This window comes from Delphinapterus leucas, chromosome 2, assembly GCF_059928025.1.
Source record: "Delphinapterus leucas isolate spDelLeu-1000000601 "Yukka" chromosome 2, BTC_Dleu_Yukka2, whole genome shotgun sequence".
Taxonomy (NCBI): Eukaryota; Metazoa; Chordata; class Mammalia; order Artiodactyla; family Monodontidae; genus Delphinapterus; species Delphinapterus leucas.
In genome coordinates this window covers 98,332,640-98,351,237 of record NC_143130.1, presented here as the reverse complement: position 1 = coordinate 98,351,237, position 18,598 = coordinate 98,332,640, and the positions used below count along the sequence as shown (strand labels likewise).

At 39.8% G+C, this 18,598-nt stretch overlaps 1 protein-coding gene across 1 annotated transcript in view; it reads right to left on the bottom strand.

Annotated features, from left to right (window-relative positions):
* FSIP1 (fibrous sheath interacting protein 1) overlaps positions 1 to 16,691 on the bottom strand; it is a 34,340-nt gene extending 17,649 nt beyond the window's left edge. Inside the window, exons 1-2 of the mRNA XM_089907386.1 lie at positions 16,216 to 16,691; positions 8,390 to 8,548 (exon numbers count right to left, since the gene is read on the bottom strand). Coding sequence (XP_089763512.1) covers positions 8,390 to 8,548; positions 16,216 to 16,296 — 240 coding nt within the window. The 5' untranslated portion in view covers positions 16,297 to 16,691. The remainder of the gene's footprint in view (positions 1 to 8,389; positions 8,549 to 16,215) is intronic.
* Positions 16,692 to 18,598: the final 1,907 nt, after the last annotated feature.

Here is an 18,598-nt window from a genome sequence, read left to right as displayed (position 1 = left end):
ATTGATGTAGCCTGCTTCTGTGGAACACCTGAAGAGACAACAAATCATCCCAAAACTGAGGCGGTGGACTTTGGGGGCAACTGTAGGCTTGGGGTTGGCTTTTTGCATCTAATTTGTTTCTGGTTTTATGTTTATCTTAGTTTAGTATTTACAGCTTACTATCACTGGTACATTAGTTTATTGATTCGGCTGCTCTCTTCCTTTTTTTTTTCAATATATATATACTTTTCATTTTTCTCCTTTTCTGAGTGTGTATCTGTATGCTTCTTTGTGTGATTTTGTCTGTATACCTTTGCCTTTACCATTTGTTGTAGGGTTCTGTCTGTCCATTTTGTTTGTTTGTTTGTTTGTGTTACTATAGTTTTTAGTGCTTGTAATCATTGGTGGATTTGTTTATTGGTTTGGTTGCTCTCTCTTCCTTTTTTTTAAATTACTTTCTTATTTATAATAATTTTTATTTTTTTATTTCAATAACTTCATTTTATGTTTTTCTCTTTCTTACTTTCTTTCATTCTTTTTCTCCCTTTTCTTCTGAGCCGTGTGGAGGACAGTCTCTTGGTGCTCCAGCCGGGTGTCAGGCCTGAGCCTCTGAGGTGGAGGAGCCAAGTTCAGGACACTGGCCCACCAGAGACCTCCCAGCTCCACATAATATCAAACAGTGAAAGCTTTCTCAGAGATCTCAATCTCAACGATAAGACCCAGCTCCACTCAACGACCAGCAAGCTACAGTGCTGGAGGCCCTATGTCAAACAACTACCAAGACAGGAACACAACCCCACCCATTAGCAGAGAGGCTGCCTAAAATCATACTAAGTTCACAGACACCTCAAAACACACCACCAGACACGTTCCTGCCCACCAGAAAGACAAGATCCAGCCTCATCCACCAGAACACAGGCATGAGTATCCTCCACCAGGAAGCCTACACAATCCACTGAACCAACCTTACCCACTGGGCGCAGACACCAAAAACAACGGGAACTACGAACCTGCAGCCCGCGAAAAGCAGACCCCAAACACAGTAAGTTAAGCAAAATGAGAAGACAGAGAAATACACAGCAGATGACGGACAAGGGTAAAAACCCACCAGACCAAACAGATGAAGAGGAAATAGGCAGTCTACCTGAAAAAGAATTCAGAGTAATGATAGTAAAGATGATCCAAAATCTTGGAAATAGAATGGAAAAAATACAAGAAATGTTTACCAAGGATCTCGAAGAACTGAAGAGCAAACAAACAATGATGAACAACACAATAAATGAAATTAAAAATTCTCTAGAAGGGATCAATAGCAGAATAACTGAGGCAGAAGAACGGATAAGTGACCTGGAAGATAAAATAGTGGAAATAACTACCACAGAGCAGAATAAAGAAAAAAGAATGGAAAGAATTGAGGACAGTGTTCTAGACCTCTGGGACAACATTAAATGCACCGATATTCGAATTATAGGGGTGCCAGAAGAAGAAGAGAAAAAGAAAGGGACTGAGAAAATATGTGAAGAGATTACAGTTGAAAACTTCCCTACTATGGGAAAGGAAATAGTCAATCAAGTCCAGGAAGCACAGACCATCCCATTCAGGATAAATCCAAGGAGAAACACGTCAAGACACATATTAATCAAACGATCAAAAATTAAATACAAAGAAAAAATATTAAAAGCAGCAAGGGAAAAACAACACGTAACACACAATGGAATCCCCATAAGGTTAACAGCTGATCTTGCAGCAGAAACTCTACAACCAGAAGGGAATGGCACGACATATTTAAAGTGACGAAAGAGAAAAACCTACAGCCAAGATTACTCTATCCAGCAAAGATCTCATTCAGATTTGACAAAGAAATTAAAACCTTTACAGACAAGCAAAAGCTAAGAGAATTCAGCAGCACCAAACCAGCTTTACAACAAATGCTAAAGGAACTTCTCTAGGCAGGAAACACAAGAGAAGGAAAAGACCTACAATAATAAACCCAAAACAATTAAGAAAATGGTAATAGGAACATACATATCAATAATTACCTTAAATGTAAATGGATTAAATGCTCCAACCAATACACATAGACAGGCTGAATGGATACAAAAACAAGACCCGTATATATGCTCTTTACAAGAGACCTACTTCAGACCTAGGGACACATACAGACTGAAAGTGAGGGGATGGAAAAAGATATTCCATGCAAATGGAAATCAAAACAAAGCTGGAGTAGCAATTCCCATATCAGACAAAATAGACGTTAAAACAAAGACCATTACAAGAGACAAAGAAGGACACTACATAATGATCAAGGGATCAATCCAAGAAAAAGATATAACAATTGTAAATATTTATGCACCCAACATAGGAGCACCTCAATACATAAGGCAAATACTAACAGCTATAAAAGGGGAAATCGACAGTAACACAATCATGGTAGGGGATTTTAACACCCCACTTTCGCCAATGGACAGATCACTCAAAATGACAATAAAAAAGGAAACAAAAGCTTTAAATGATACATTAAACAAGATGGACTTAATTGATATTTATAGGACATTCCATCCAAAAACAACAGAATACACTTTCTTCTCAAGTGCTCATAAAACATTCTCCAGGATAGATCATATATTGGGTCACAAGTCAAGCCTTGGTAAATTTAAGAAAATTGAAATCATATCAAGTACCTTTTCCAACCACAACGCTATGAGACTAGATATCAATTACAGGAAAAAATCTGTAACAAATACAAACACATTGAGGATAAACAATACACTACTTAATAACCAAGAGATCACTGAAGAAATCAAAGAGGAAATCAAAAGATACCTAGGGGCTTCCCTGGTGGCACAGTGGTTGAGAGTCCGCCTGCCAATGCAGGGGACACATGCTCGTGCCCCGGTCGGGGAAGATCCCACATGCCGCACAGCGGCTAGGCCCATGAGCCATGGCCGCTGAGCCTGCATGTCCAGAGCCTGTGCTCTGCAACGGGAGCGGCCACAACAGTGAGAGGCCCGCGTACAGCAAAAAAAAAAAGATACCTAGAAACAAATGACAATGAAAACATGACGACCCAAAACCTATGGGATGCAGCAAAAGCAGTTCTAAGAGGGAAGTTTATAGCAATACAATCCTACCTCAAGAAACAAGAAACATCTCAAATAAACAACCTAACCTTACACCTAAAGCAATTAGAGAAAGAAGAACAAAAATATCCCAAAGTTAGCAGAAAGAAAGAAATCATAAAGATCAGATCAGAAATAAATGAAAAAGAAATGAAAGAAACGATAGCAACAAGCAATAAAAGTAAAAGCTGGTTCTTTGAGAAGACAAACAAAATTGTAAACCATTAGCCAGACTCATCAAGAGAAAAAGGGAGAAGACTCAAATCAACAGAATTAGAAATGAAAAAGGGGAGGTAACAACTGACACTGCAGAATTACAAAGGATCATGAGAGATCACTACAAGCAACTATATGCCAATAAAATGGACAACCTGGAAGAAATGGACAAATTCTTAGAAATGCATAACCTTCTAAGACTGAACCAGAAAGAAACAGAAACTATGAACAGACCAATCACAAGCACTGAAATTGAAACTGTGACTAAAAATCTTCCAACAAACAAAAGCCCAGGACCAGATGGCTTCACAGGAGAATTATATCAAACATTTAGAAAAGAGCTAACACCTATCCTTCTCAAACTCTTCCAAAATACAGCAGAGGGAGGAACACTCCCAAACTCATTCTACGAGGCCACCATCACCCTGATACCAAAACTAGACAAAGAGGTCACAAATAAAGAAAACTACAGAACAATACCACTGATGAACATAGATGCAAAAATCCTCAACAAAATACTAGCAAACAGAATTCCACAGCACATTAAAAGGATAATACACCATGATCAAATGGGGTTTATACCAGGAATGCAAGGATTCTTCAATATACGCAAATCAATCAATGTGATACACATATTAACAAATTGAAGGAGAAAAACCATATGAACATCTCAGTAGATGCATAGAAAGCTTTTGACAAAATTCAACACCTATTTATGATAAAAACCCTCCAGGAAGTAGGCACAGAGTGAACTTACCTCAACATAATAAAGGCCATATATTACAAACCCACAGCCAACGTCGTCCTCAATGGTGAAACACTGAAACCACTTCCACTAAGATCAGGAACAAGACAAGGTTGCCCACTCTCACCATTATTATTCATCATAGTTTTGGAAGTTTTAGCTACATCAATCAGAGAAGAAAAAGAAATAAAAGGAATCCAAATTGGAAAAGAAGAAGTAAAGCTGTCACTATTTGCAGATGACATGATACTATACATAGAGAATCGTAAAGATGCTACCAGAAAACTACTAGAGCTAATCAATGAATTTGGTAAAGTAGCAGGATACAAAATTAATGCACAGAAATCTCTTGCATTCCTATACAATAATGATGAAAAATCTGAAAGTGATTTTTCAGATCACTTTTGAAATCATTTCTTGCAATAGTTTCAAAAATCTGAAACCATTGCAACAAAAAAGAATAAAATACCTAGGAATAAACTTACCTAAGGAGACAAAAGACCTATATGCAGAAAATTAAAAGACACTGATGAAAGAGAGATGATACAAATAGATGGAGAGATATACCATGCTCTTGGATTGGAAGAATCAACATTGTGAAAATGACTATACTACACAAAGCAATCTACAGGTTCAATGCAATCCCTATCAAACTACCAATGGCATTTTTCACAGAACTAGAACAAAAAATTTCACAATTTGCATGGAAACACAAAAGACCCCGAATAGCCAAAGCAATCTTGAGAAAGAAAAATGGAGCTGGAGGAATCAGGCTTCCAGACTTCAGACTGTACTACAAAGCTACAGTAATCAAGACAGTATGGTACTGGCACAAAAACAGACACACACATATGGTCACCTTATCTTTGATAAAGGAGGCAAGAATATACAATGGAGAAAAGACAGCCTCTTCAATAAGTGGTGCTGGGAAAATTGGACAGCTACATGTAAAAGAATGAAATTAGAACACTCCCTAACACCATACACAAAAGTAAACTCAAAATGGATTAAAGACCTAAATGTAAGGCCAGACACGATCAAACTCTTAGAGGAAAACTCAGGCAGAACACTCTAAAACATAAATCACAGCAAGATCCTTTTTGGCCCACCTCGTAGAGAAATGGAAATAAAAACAAAAATAAATAAATGGGACCTAATGAAATGTAAATGCTTTTGCACAGCAAAGGAAACCATAAACAAGACGAAAAGACAACCCTCAGAATGGGAGAAAATATTTGCAAATGAAGCAACTGACAAAGGATTAATCTCCAAAATTTACAAGCAGCACATGCAGCTCAATATCAAAAAAACAAAAAACCCAATCCAATAATGGGCAGAAGACCTAAATAGACATTTCTCCCAAGAGGACATACAGATGGCCAACAAACACATGAAAGAATGTTGAACATCATTAATCATTAGAGAAATGCAAATCAAAACTACAATGAGATATCAGCTCACACCAGTCAGAATGGTCATCATCAAAAATTCTACAAACAATAAATGCTGGAGAGGATGTGGAGAAAAGGGAACCCTCTTGCACTGTTGGTGGGAATGTAAATTGATACATCCACTATGGAGAACAGTATGGAGGTTCCTTAAAGAACTAAAAATAGAACTACCATACAACCCAGCATTCCCACTACGGGGCATATACCCTGAGAAAACCATAATTCAAAGAGTCATGTACCACAGTCTTCATTGCCACTCTATTTACAATAGCCAGGACATGGAAGCAACCTAAGTGTTCATCGACAGATGAATGGATAAAGAAGGTGTGGCACATGTACACAATGGAATATTACTCAGCCATAAAAAGAAATGAAATTGAGTTATTTGTAGTGAGGTGGTGGATCTAGAGTCTGTCATACAGAGTGAAGTAAGTCAGAAAGAGAAAAACAAATACTGTATGCTAAACAAATATATGGAATCTAAAAAAAAAAAAAATGGTTCTGAAGAACCTACTGGCAGGACAGGAATAAAGACACAGATAGGGCTTCCCTGGTGGCGCAGTGGTTGAGAGTCCTCCTACCGATGCAGGGGACACGGGTTCGTGCCCCGGTCCGGGAAGATCCCACATGCCGCGGAGCGGCTGGGCCCGTGAGCCATGGCAGCTGAGCCTGCGCGTCAGGAGCCTGTGCTCTGCAACGGGAGAGGCCACAACAGTGAGAGGCCCACGTACCGAAAAAAAAAAAAAAAAAAAAGACGCAGATGTAGAGAATGGACTTGAGGACACGGGAAGGGGGAAGGGTAAGCTGGGATGAAGTGAGAGAGTGGCATGGACATATATACACTACCAAATGTAAAACAGATAGCTAGTGGGAAACAGCCACATAGCACAGGGAGATCAGCTCGGTGCTTTGTGTCCACCTAGGGAGGCTGGGACGGAGATGCAAGAGGGAGGAGATATGGGAATATATGTTTATGTATAGCTCATTCACTTTGTTATACAGCAGAAACTAACACACCATTTTAAAGCAATTATACTCCAATAAAGATGTTAAAAAATAATAATAATATCCGTAAAATAATTTGCCATGTTTTCATTTTTGGCTTGAAAATTCAATATGCAATCCTGGTTTTAGTTAGAAATGAGGAAATGCCAACAGGAAATTGAATGAAACCTCAAAATACACTCTTTTTTGCATACAAGAATCACTAATTATTTCTTTTCAACAACTATGATGTTACTTTTCTGTTTCTGCAGCCAGTGAGAGTCCCAAAATGCACTTTTCTCTTTTCTCTAAATATACTGTTTCACACAAAAATATATAATATCAGTATGTAACAACTAAGTAATGTACTGGTTTTCCCTTTGATTATTTTTTAAATATTTTATTTAAACCATAAATGTGAACTCTGAAAATGTGACGGAGATGACAATGACCACAGTCATACTTTATCTGAAGTCCTAATGGTTAAACAAATCTCTAAATTCTCAGTCTCTCTTTCGGGAATAACTTTTGATGGTCACAAAAGAGACATTTTCTATCTTTAGGACCATTATCCAGCTTTGAGATCTCAGCGACCCTTGATATCTAACAACAGTAACAACAACATCAACAACAAAAATCAGCTGTAACACAAAAAGAACAAAGAATATCCCTGAACCATTTTACTCCCCCATCCTGGCTTCCTCCTTTTGGGAAATGGCACCCAGTAACGTAAATAAACTAGCAGCATACCTGTTGATGTGTCAAAGTCCTGCGGTATATTTGGGTAGGGACAGAGATTCCAATTCTCTGTCTTCCAAGAAGTCTGATCTCAATCCAGAAAACAGTGGTTCCCACTCCCACCATACTGCTGTGTAAAGGGCTCAGAGGCAGCTGTGCCTGGCCCTTAGGAACATAATTTAAGGAAGCCGCGATGGCTCCGTAAGGTTCCATCACGACCAAACTTTCTTTGGAACATCTTAACACTGCTCCTTTCCTCTGAAGTAGCTTCAACTGATCCAAACCCAGATCCCTAATCTTCAATTGACAGGTTGGAGAAAAGACTGACTATAAAGCAGAATTATTCCCTATAGGCTACTGATATTATTTAAATCTTCTTAAAAACCAGGAAAATCACATGCATCTAATATTGTACAGAAAATGATTTGGTGATATGTTTACAAAACTGGTAGAGGGTTAGTGGAATAACAAAAGACCAGCCATTTTCTCTTCAGGCAAAAACTACCACCCAACCCCAAACTAGATCCCACGAAGTACTGAAATATTAGGGGGAGAAAGGAATTTTACTGCTCCAAAGCTGTGGTTACCCTTCCGTTTTTCTTCACCCTCTGTTAGCTTTGTAAAAGAATATTTGAGGGAACTATCCAGAAAGGAAACGTACTCATTTCAAAATTCTCACAGGAGAGAAGTTATCAACAGAGTGAGCTTCACTGCTTCCTGGTAAATCAAAGGAGCTAGAAGAATGTGTCAGAGTAAGAGACAGGTGACTGCCACCGCTAACACCTAGAACCAAAGGAACAAAAAGAAGTAAAGCTCTCAAAGGACTAAGGAGTGCTGTATCTATTCTCTTCCCTCTCTTCCCTCTCCTCTCTCCCGATCATGATCAAGCATTAGCTTATATCATAAAGATATAACAATATCAAAATAAATATTTCACCCCATCTCAGCAAATTACCAACTGTAAAGAAAATGAATAGAAAGTGGAAACTGGCGAAGGAAAATAGACACTTGTAGAAATCACTGTCACTGCAGTTGCAGCCACTGAAAAGGCAACTGGGAAGAAACCTCTTTAGTTAACAAGCAGATTGTCATATTATGTGAACTAGCTTTAGCACACATAAACCTGAACAGCCTATGGGCTCTAGAGTTAAACATACCTCATCATTCTGATGTTCAGGTCTTGGAGAAGAGCTGGAAATTGTTGGGTAAACGGCAGAAAGTTCTTGGAGTTTTGTATCAATTTTAGCAAGCTGCTCATGCTGGGTGACTGCAGGTGTGTATCCTTCTCCCGGGACCAGCCAGCCAGACTGATCTCCCTAAAAGGAAACAAGGATCACCAGGTCATTCTTATGCTACATTTCTTTTTCCAAAATATACCTTTCAGACCGCTACATCAGTGTTCCTCACAAAAACAAATAAAAAACAAAACAAATATTAAAAAAACAGAATTAACTTGGGATAGTGCAAGAAAAAAAATTCAATAGTTTAAGGTTTCATCATCTCCCAACTCTGCGTAAAGTATCTGCTTACCTTTTGTGGGCGTTCTACCCTACGGAATAACTCTCTTAGCCTCACAGTCTGGGTCTCATAACATTCTCATTTCTCCACTTTGAAAAAAGTGGTTTGTGACATGTTGAATAAGGAAGAAATCATGTTTACCCTATAACGGACATGTTACTTTCAAACTCTGTCCCTGAAAAGTAACATAGACTCGGTGGTTTGGGTTTCATGATCATAACTGGTCATCTAGGGACTTCCCTGGTGGTCCTGTGGCTAAGACTCCACACTCCACATGCGGGGGGCCCGGGTTCGATTTCTGGTCAGGGAGCTAGATCCCGCACGCCGCAACTAAAGATCCTGCATGCTATAACTTAGACCCGATGCAGCCGAATAAATAAATATTTGAAAAAAAACCTGTTCATCTAACTCGTTATTGAACTAACATTAGTTTCTTAATGGGTTAAAAGCCATTCATAACATTCATTCAAAAACCTCGTACTGAGTGCCTCCTATGGGGAGGCATTACACTGGGCACTGGTGATTCAATATGAATCTCACACGTTCCTGCCCTCAGGAGTTCTCAGTCTCTTGACAGCAAAGATTTTAACAAGGTGTGAAAAGTGCTGGTAAACCCAGGGTTCCATGGAGAACAGGGAGGGTCAACTAACCTCTGTTAACAGGAAGGGGCAAGGAGAAAACGTGTTTGGAGAATGCTTCCTAAAGGAAATAATCTTAGGAGCATCTTAGAGAAACAACACAATTGGCTGTGCACTTTAAAACTGGAGCAGGTGAGGGTGAGACTGGAGGCAGAAAATCCAGTTAAGACGCAAAAGCCGTAACCTACAAGAAAAGTGATGAGCGCCTGAAGTCAGAACGTTTCCTGGGAATGAAGCACACAGGACCAATTCCAGAGATACTTAGGAAGCAGAGTTTACAGAATCTGGAGACAATTTGATGGAAGAATGAAGGGAGGAGTAAGAATCAAGGATAAAAACCAAATTCCTGATTTGATCAGCTAGTGGGATGGTGGTCATAAGAACCAAACTAGGGAATACCAGAGACATGGCAGTTCGAGGAGGAAAATGATGATGATGAATTCTGTTTGGGGCCTTCTGATATCCACAGATGTCCCCAGGATATCCACAGATTATGTTAGGTAGTTAAATATGTTTGTCTGAAGTTCAAGAGAGAGACCTGGATTGGAAATGAATACTTTGGATCACCCATAATTCTATAATGGTTCAAACCCTTAGACCATGGGAATGGGCGAGGTCACAAAGGGAAGCATGTAGCACAAGGACAGAAGGATCATGAAGAACACTAAGAATAAAGGGGCAGATGGAGGGCAACACACACTTTGGTTTCATGACTCTAATACCAGGGATCAAACCCTAAGTGGTAACCAGAAGAAGTACATGCAAAAACTTACGCAGAAAGACTTACACTGTCTCTTCCTGGCCCCAGCATCCAATCTCCCTTCTTGCTTCAGTGAAACCAAATACTGCATGAGTCTCTCTAGGGAACAGGTACCCACCAGACACTCCTTCTCCCTACCCACTGGCATCAAGAAGACAAGCAAATGACCTAGATTCAGACAATCAGAAGGGAACACCCTGGACTTTGACTCTTGAGGGAGAGAGAGAGATTCAAAGATGCAGGGAAAGTGGGGAAGTGATTAATGGTGACAGCAGTAGCAGCGAGGATCCAGTGTTGATAGCAGTGAAGGTGGCAGCAGTGATCATTATCGGGGGTGTCTGGTGGCCTCGGTGCAGCCCTGAACCAGACTGATTCTCAGGAGTTTCTAGGCCCATTTTTCTGCCTACCTTGATAACTGCCTGGTTTACAAGCCCGGTCCTCCAAACTTCCCACTGTGTCTGTGAGCTGCTCAAGTCTTCCAATAAATTCGTTTTCTGTTTTTTTAACCAAAATCTGCCTCTGTTTCTTGTAACCTAGAACCCTGACTAAAATGGTTTTTGCCGTGTTACTTACAAAAAAGAGTAACTGCAAAAAGCCCAAATGTCTGAAAATAGGGAGAAAGGGAGACTACACTATATCCATATATGGATATGATACAGTAATAAACATTTTAAATATACTTGCAAGTTGGCATATGAAAGTTACACATAATTATTTAAAAAATACCTAACTACTCACAAATAAGAAACTCTGATTAATTTTTCCTAAATAAAAGTGATATAAATACTGTATGACCTAAAAGAGAAAAAAAGAATCAGACGAAAAAAAAAAACAAACTATGGAATCAATGACTAAATATTGGTTAATAAATTTTAAATTCTTGTTTGAATGGAATTCTTTTTTAATGACACTGGAGGTAAAAGAACATGGCAGATTAAATTCAACAGAAATTTAAATGTTTCATGCTTTATGCTGTTACAGAAGGAAATTATGTGTAACATGTAGTAGATGGTATGTGTGTTTCTGTCTAGACTTGCAATGTGTAGGAGTCTTGTCTCCCTAAGACAGAACCCAGGAAATGCTCTGCACCACCCTGCTTTACAGCTAGGGTTCACATCAGTAATGAGGGTCCTCAATCACACTCACCCATTCAATACTGATTTAGACGTGAGTAATTTAAGATCTGATGCAAAATCCATTCTGTTGCGAAGGGTGACAGTAGAGGCTTCCAGCATTGGGGAGAGCCATTAGTTGCAAGTGTGAGTTCCCTAACTAGGAGGAAATCTTTAAAAAATTCTACCTTTCCTAGAGAAATTTAAGAGAATATTACATCCATACAAACATACCACTGTAAGGAACAACCAGCGGGCATGAGTTCTGTGGAATTCAAACATACCTATCATGTTAGTCATCCTCTTTAGGTTGGATCTGTCAGAGACGAAGTGGCGGAGCACTCCATAAAGAAATGGGCACACAGACGCTTGAAAGACTACAGCAAATGTGAAGCGTGGCAAGAAGTTTCATACAGTTTGAGAAAACAGTAGATCGGTCCCTTCCTCAAAGTGTTCCTAAATGCTTCCTGCCATATTCACATCTTCCTCCACTACATCTCTATTCCAACATGTACCACCACCTATATGGCTTCATAGAATCTCCATATAAAATGTCTATCTCCCACATCAGGTAATAAGAAAGGACACTTTCTCCTCAGAGGACTTACAGAAAGAACTCTCAGCAAATATTAGTTTAAAAACAATAGAAACTGTAAAAATAACAACAACAATCCCAAAAGAGGGCTGCATAGCTAAGCAGCAGAATAGAGATGTTTGAAACCCAACTAGGAAAACCGTAAAATGAACTTATATGAGCAAAATGACAAAAAAGATAAAGATTATGAGAAAAATATTTTAAGACCTGGAGGAGAGATCCAGGAGATTCTATACCCATCTATGGTCTGGTACATTGACTGACCTAGTCCCCTTTTCCAATCTCCTCCTTTCTCGCCTTCCTCTGCTACAAAAAAAGAGAAAATGAAACACTTGAATCCCCAGTCTCGCTTGCAGAGCTGTATGAAACAAATGACTACGTGACAGCTTGGCCAGTGAGATGCAGGTGGAAGTCGTGGGGACACCACATCTTCCCAAAGGAAAAGGCAAAACTTCAGAGGAGTCTCTTTTCTCCTTACCCTTCCCCCTTTCTTTCTGCCTGGAAAATTAACACATTACATACAGATATAGCAGCAATCTTGCACACCTAAAAACAAAACCACACTACAAACATGGGTCAAGAAGATCAAAAGACATTAGCTATTTATACCTGGATTTCTTGTTACTGAAAAAAATAAACTTCTTGCTGAAGTCACTGTTTATAAAGTTTTCTGTTACCTGAAGTCAATCCCATTCCCAACTGATATCCCACTTTATAGGAAGCCCAAAAGGAAAGAAAAAGAGATGATAGAAGGGAAGAAATAAGATAATTTTCTACACAGAAAAAAGACTTGAACCTTCAGATAAAAAGGGCCTACCTACAAGGTACCATGCAGGAACAAAAATGTTTTTAAAGACACACATAAAATACATTCTGGTAAAATCTGTGAACTCAAAAATAAAGAGAAAATCCTAGATGCTTCCAGAAAGAAAGGATTTTGCATCTAGGATTTAGCTACCACCATTTGAAACTATCATTCAAATGAGGGAAAAATAAATTTTTGAATAGGCAAAGACTCAAAAAATTATCTACACACCATCATTATTTCAGGGAAATTTTTTTTTAATTCTATAAGAATAACTTAGGAAAAACGATTTGTACAAATAAACAATTAGTTGAGCTTAAATACACAGGTAATGATGTGATTTAAAAATTTGGCTACTATTGAGAAAGATTCCTAAAATATAAGAAGCATACTGTTTTTAAAAGGAAAAACTTGGGGGCTTCCCTGGTGGCGCAGTGGTGGAGAGTCCGCCTGCCAATGCAGGGGACGCGGGTTTGTGCCTCAGTCCGGGAAGATCCCACATGCCACGGAGCGGCTGGGCCCGTGAGCCGTGGCCACTGAGCCTGCGCGTCCAGAGACTGTGCTCCGCAACGGGAGAGGTCGCAACAGTGAGAGGCCCGCGTACTGCAAAAAAAAAAGGAAAAACTTCTGGGCTTCCCTGGTGGTGCAGTGGTTAGGAATCTGCCTGCCAATGCAAGGGACACAGGTTCAAGCCCTGGCCCGGGAGGATCCCACGTGCCACGGAGCAACTAAGCCCGTGCACCACAGCTGCTGAGCCTGAGCTCTAGAGCCCACGAGCCACAACTACTGAGCCCACATGCCACAACTACTGAAGCCCATGCGCCTAGAGCCCACGCTCCACAACAAGAGAAGCCACTGCAATGAGAAGCCCGTGCACTGCAACGAAGAGTAGCCCCCACTCACCACAGCTAGAGAAAGCCCGCGCACAGCAACGAAGACCCAACACAGCCATAAATAAATTAATTTATTTATTAATTTATTAAGTAAAGGGAAAAACTTCTAACATCCTGGAACTAAAATTCCAGGTGATTTCAATACATTCTGGAGGAGAGGAAAGGGGAGAAGAGGGAAATAAAAGCATACCACAGATCCTTTCCTGTTAAGATGTAAGATTTTAGAGACTAATTAATTACTGAAGGACATCCAGAGAGGAATGCAGCCCCCTGCCAACACTGATCCTAGGCCAGTGAGACCACTTTAGATTTCTCTCCAGAAATAGGGGGAAACTGAGGTGAAGAGAAATAACTTCCCAAGGTGACAGAACTGAGAAATGATGGATCCTGCATTCTAGCCCAGGTGACAACAGACTGCCAAAGCCAGCACACACAACCGCTCTCCACTACCAACCTGCAGTGTCTGGAGACTCCATTTCTACAGACCACAGTGTCAGCTGTGAATACATAACCTGGAGGAATATATACCAGTACAACACTGGCCTTTCCTGGAGTGGGAATGATAGAGAACTGTTATTTTTTTTCTTTTCATCTGAATTTCTAGCTTCTCTTGACGAATTGGAGGATCCAGGCAGCCCTGGGCAGGATTTCCACGCAGCAGCAGCCACGGACCAGCACACTCTCCCCCACTGGCTACAGATATTGCTGCACATGCTCTGCTTTTTACCCAGAGCAAAAACTACCCTCTGAACCTACACGTCTTAGGCTGGGTTCCCTAGATCTGGAACCTGAGGCAGAGATTCTTGTTTAAGTGACTTAGTGGGGGGATGCTTTCAGGATTAGGGGTGTGAGGGGAGCAGGCTAGGACAAGGGAACAAAGCTAGGCGAGGATATGGTCTCAGCTGAAGACTGGGTGACCCCTGGGGAAGAGGTGGAGGACAAACTGCAGGGCACAGCTAATCTCATCTCAAGGTGAGGGGATGTGAGGGGAGGCGGGGGCTGCTGTCCTGGGCTGGTCAGCTCCCATTTAGCCCAGGGCAATTCTCCAGGGAAGGAAGCAGCTGTGCACCCTTGGCACAGGGCAGGGGGATGGATGCACACATGTGCCAGGTAAAAGGGATCTGGGCAGGGTGCCAGCAGCATTTACCACATCATCTCTATTAAACATAGGGGAATAAAAACTAGACAACAAGGCTAAGAGCTTCAAGGCACACAGGAGAATGTATTTCTTTGTAGAAGTAAGAATATTACAATAGCCAGGTCATGGAAGCAACCTAAATGCCCATCGACAGACGAATGGATAAAGAAGTTGTGGTACATATATACAATGGAATATTACTCAGTCATAAAAAGGAACGAAATTGAGTCATTTGTTGAGACGTGGATGGACCTAGAGACTGTCATACAGAGTGAAGTAAGTCAGAAAGAGAAAAACAAATATCGTATATTAACGCATGTATGTGGAACCTAGAAAAATGGTACAGATGAACCAGTTTTCAGGGCAGAAATAGAGACACAGATGTAGAGAACAAACGTATGGACACCAAGGGGGGAAAACCACAGTGGGGTGGGGATGGTGGTGTGCTGAATTGGGCAATTGGGATTGACATGTATACACTGATGTGTATAAAATTGATGACTAATAAGAACCTGCAGTATAAACAAACAAACAAACAAAAAAACTAATACTAAACTTTCTTTGGGTTATTTGTATGGAAATATGTTAATATAAATGTTTCAGACATTACATGAAATTTCTAAAAATCTTATATGTTCTGATATAATGTTATGTCATAATTCTAGTTATTACTTTAAAATGTATATCTCAGAAATAACTTTAAAAAAAAATAAATAAATAAAAAGAATATGGCTATAAGTTTAATATGCAAACAAGCGCAAACACTGAGCCACTGCACTCCTTATGTGCCTGTCTGGGCCCCATAAATACCTGCATTCGCACCCTGGATTCACGCTTTTCCCCTCCTTAGACTCAGTCTGTGCTCGCCCCAGACTCTTCAGGGAACTAGATGCCCAGCGGTACCTGGGCAGGAGCAGGATGGTGCTCTTCAGGATTACTGAAGACTATGCTAAAATATCATGGAACCAGTTTAGGGATAATAAGAAATGTCCAAAATAAAAGGATCCAGAGAAACACAATTCTATGTCATCAATGACCAAGCCCATCACATCATAGGCAGAGGTTATTATTGTGAAAGCCAATTGTAGTCACTCTTATAATGACATAGGAGAGTCAATAATGAATCGGCAAGAATAAATTGGAAAATTTAGATAAAAATAAGTTTGTAAAATGGGATTTTTTTTTTTTTTTTGCAGTTCGCCGGCCTCTCACTGTTGCGGCCTCTCCCGTTGCAGAGCGCAGGCTCCGGATGCGCAGGCTCAGCGACCATGGCTCACAGGCCCAGCCGCTCCGTGGCATGTGGGATCCTCCCGGACCGGGGCACGAACCTGTGTCCCCTGCATCGGCAGGAGGACTCTCAACCACTGCGCCACCAGGGAAGCCCAAAACGGGATTTTTTTAAGTCAGAAATATTGCTCCATAATTTGAAAAATTACTACAAATTTATGCTAATGGGTCAATAACATGATTAAAGGAATAAAAATTAAGAAGTGTAGAGCTTGTGGAATATCAGAGTTTACTTACCTCAGAACTGGACAGCCCCAAACCACTGTTATCCAAGTCCTTCAAAAGTTCAACCAGCCTTTTCTTCTCTCTGTCAATCATAACTACTGGTTGTCCTGAATTCTTGGCCAACTACAGAATGTATGAATGGAAAATATTAAATACTCAAAGCAATTCATACTTCAGGAAAAATAAAAAAGGGACCTGAGGCTTCTACAATACAGAAACACTAAGGTAAAATTTGTGAGAGTAGGCATTTTCATTTGCTAGGTAATTTTACTTTATGCCAAATTTTTGATAGAGGTCCATTCTCCAAGCAAAGATATTCAACCATTTCAACAAACATTTTATTTAAAATTAAAACATGGGCAGTTTGCAAACCTCTCTTTATATAATATGTATCAATGCAAAAACATATTTGCTGAGACATTTGGAAGGAATCTTACCACTTCCTATGTGGCATATATTCACTAAATGAAACTGCTTTTAAATTTCAAGAATATCATATCAGGAGTTTAAATAAGATTCAGTTACTATTGTTAAAAGGGAAATATATGGTGGAGCTGCTGTCTGTGTCAGCAAGAACTTGGATATGGGGAAAACCTTACTGCTCTTGGAAAATTAAACACTAAATCAACATATAATGAGCCAGCACAAAGAGACAGAGCAAGCTGGAGAAGGTCTCCTTCAGATCATACGAAGATGGAGCACAGAAAAATCGAGAGTCCCAGAGGTCAGTCCTCACAGCAGCAGGCTGACCCATGAATCCAGTCTGCCTGGAAAAGACGTGCTAATTGTGGAAAAAGCATCAGGCTTGAACTATGTTAACTCTCTCCTCTTAACACTTCATACTCACCAATGTAGCTTTCTAGTGACCTAACTGCCTGAGTGGTTTGCCATGAGCCTCTGTCCCATACTTATATTTCTTGCTATAAATTAATTTGCATTCTGGTCTAATACAGGAGTTCTTGTGCCCTTAGTTAGTCTAAGTCTGCCTTAAGGACAAACCAAGTGAGACCGCAGGGCCTGTAAGACCAAGGTTGAGCCCCTAAATCAGGGAGCTAATCAGAGCAAGAGACAAGTGACAGGCTGCCAGGAAGCTCTGCTAGAGTTGGGCGGAAGGGGCAGGGGCAGTGGGCAGACAACCAGTTGGCCTCTCCAACTCTGCCAGGAGAATTTTCCATTCAAATTTCTAAATGCACCAGTTATAAAATCAGTCTCATTACTTTAATAAAACAATTTTAAAATTGATTTTAAATATGCAATTTAAAATCTGGGAAACACTGTCCAAAACTATTTTCTAAATAAATGTTTTTCAAACTGCAGGAACCAGATTCATTTCTGCATAATGAAACAAATGTAGTAAGTTGCAGCTAGCAATTTTAAAAGGGGTAGGATGGGATAGAATAGGATAGGATGGAGAAGAAAATAGTGAAGTTAAGTACTGGCTCATAAAACTTTTCTATCAGTTGTATATAGTGTTTCAATTACATACACGTGCATCATGGTCAAAAAAAATATTTAAAGACAATGAACACAACTATTTCCATGCTTGCAGCTCACTTCATCCCACATTCTGGCTTCTAAATTTCTAAGTACATACCTCAATGTTTCGCTTAATAAAATCCTGGCTGTGTTTACCCCTGAGCTCAATCTTTTCTGTATTTGAGAAAGGTTTCTTTTCTGCTTTGATCAATGACTCATTTCTTTCCACACCATACGTAAAATCTAATATTAAGAAAGTTCAAAATTTTTCAGAATTATAATTGTCCATTATGCTAAAATTTTACCTTAAGCATATATTAGGATATATAAGAAATAAAACACACATAGAAGTACTTCTAAATTCCAGATCCAGAAACTTAATACATACAGGGATTTTTTTTTGGCTGTGCCACACGCCTTTCAGGATCTTAGTTCCCTGACCAGGAATCGAACCCGTGTCCCCTGCAGTGAAAGCGCAGAGCCCTAACCACTGGACCACCAGGGAATTCCCCAGAGATTTATTCTTAAAAAGATAAATGTGTTCCCATAATTTTCCATGAAGTTCTCATAAAACTTCTTTTGTTATTCATTATCCTGTATCAAACTTCTTATGCTGATTCCTTTGGAATCATGGGAAACACAAAAAGAACTTCAAGTGATATAAGTAAAGGAGAAATCTCTGATGTCATGGGAATTTTAAAATATATTTTATTTTAGTCTTTATATGAAATAAAACTTTCCCTAAAGACTAGAGTCATTACCCACTACTCTATTAATTTGCCATCACCCTCTCAGAACAATAAACTTTTTGTTCAAACCTGTCTTTTAAGCAAAGTCTGGGCATAAGTGTCCTGGATGTTCCACATCCTATCTGCACAAACCCCTAAAACCCATTTCAATTTATCAGTTTTTCTCAACC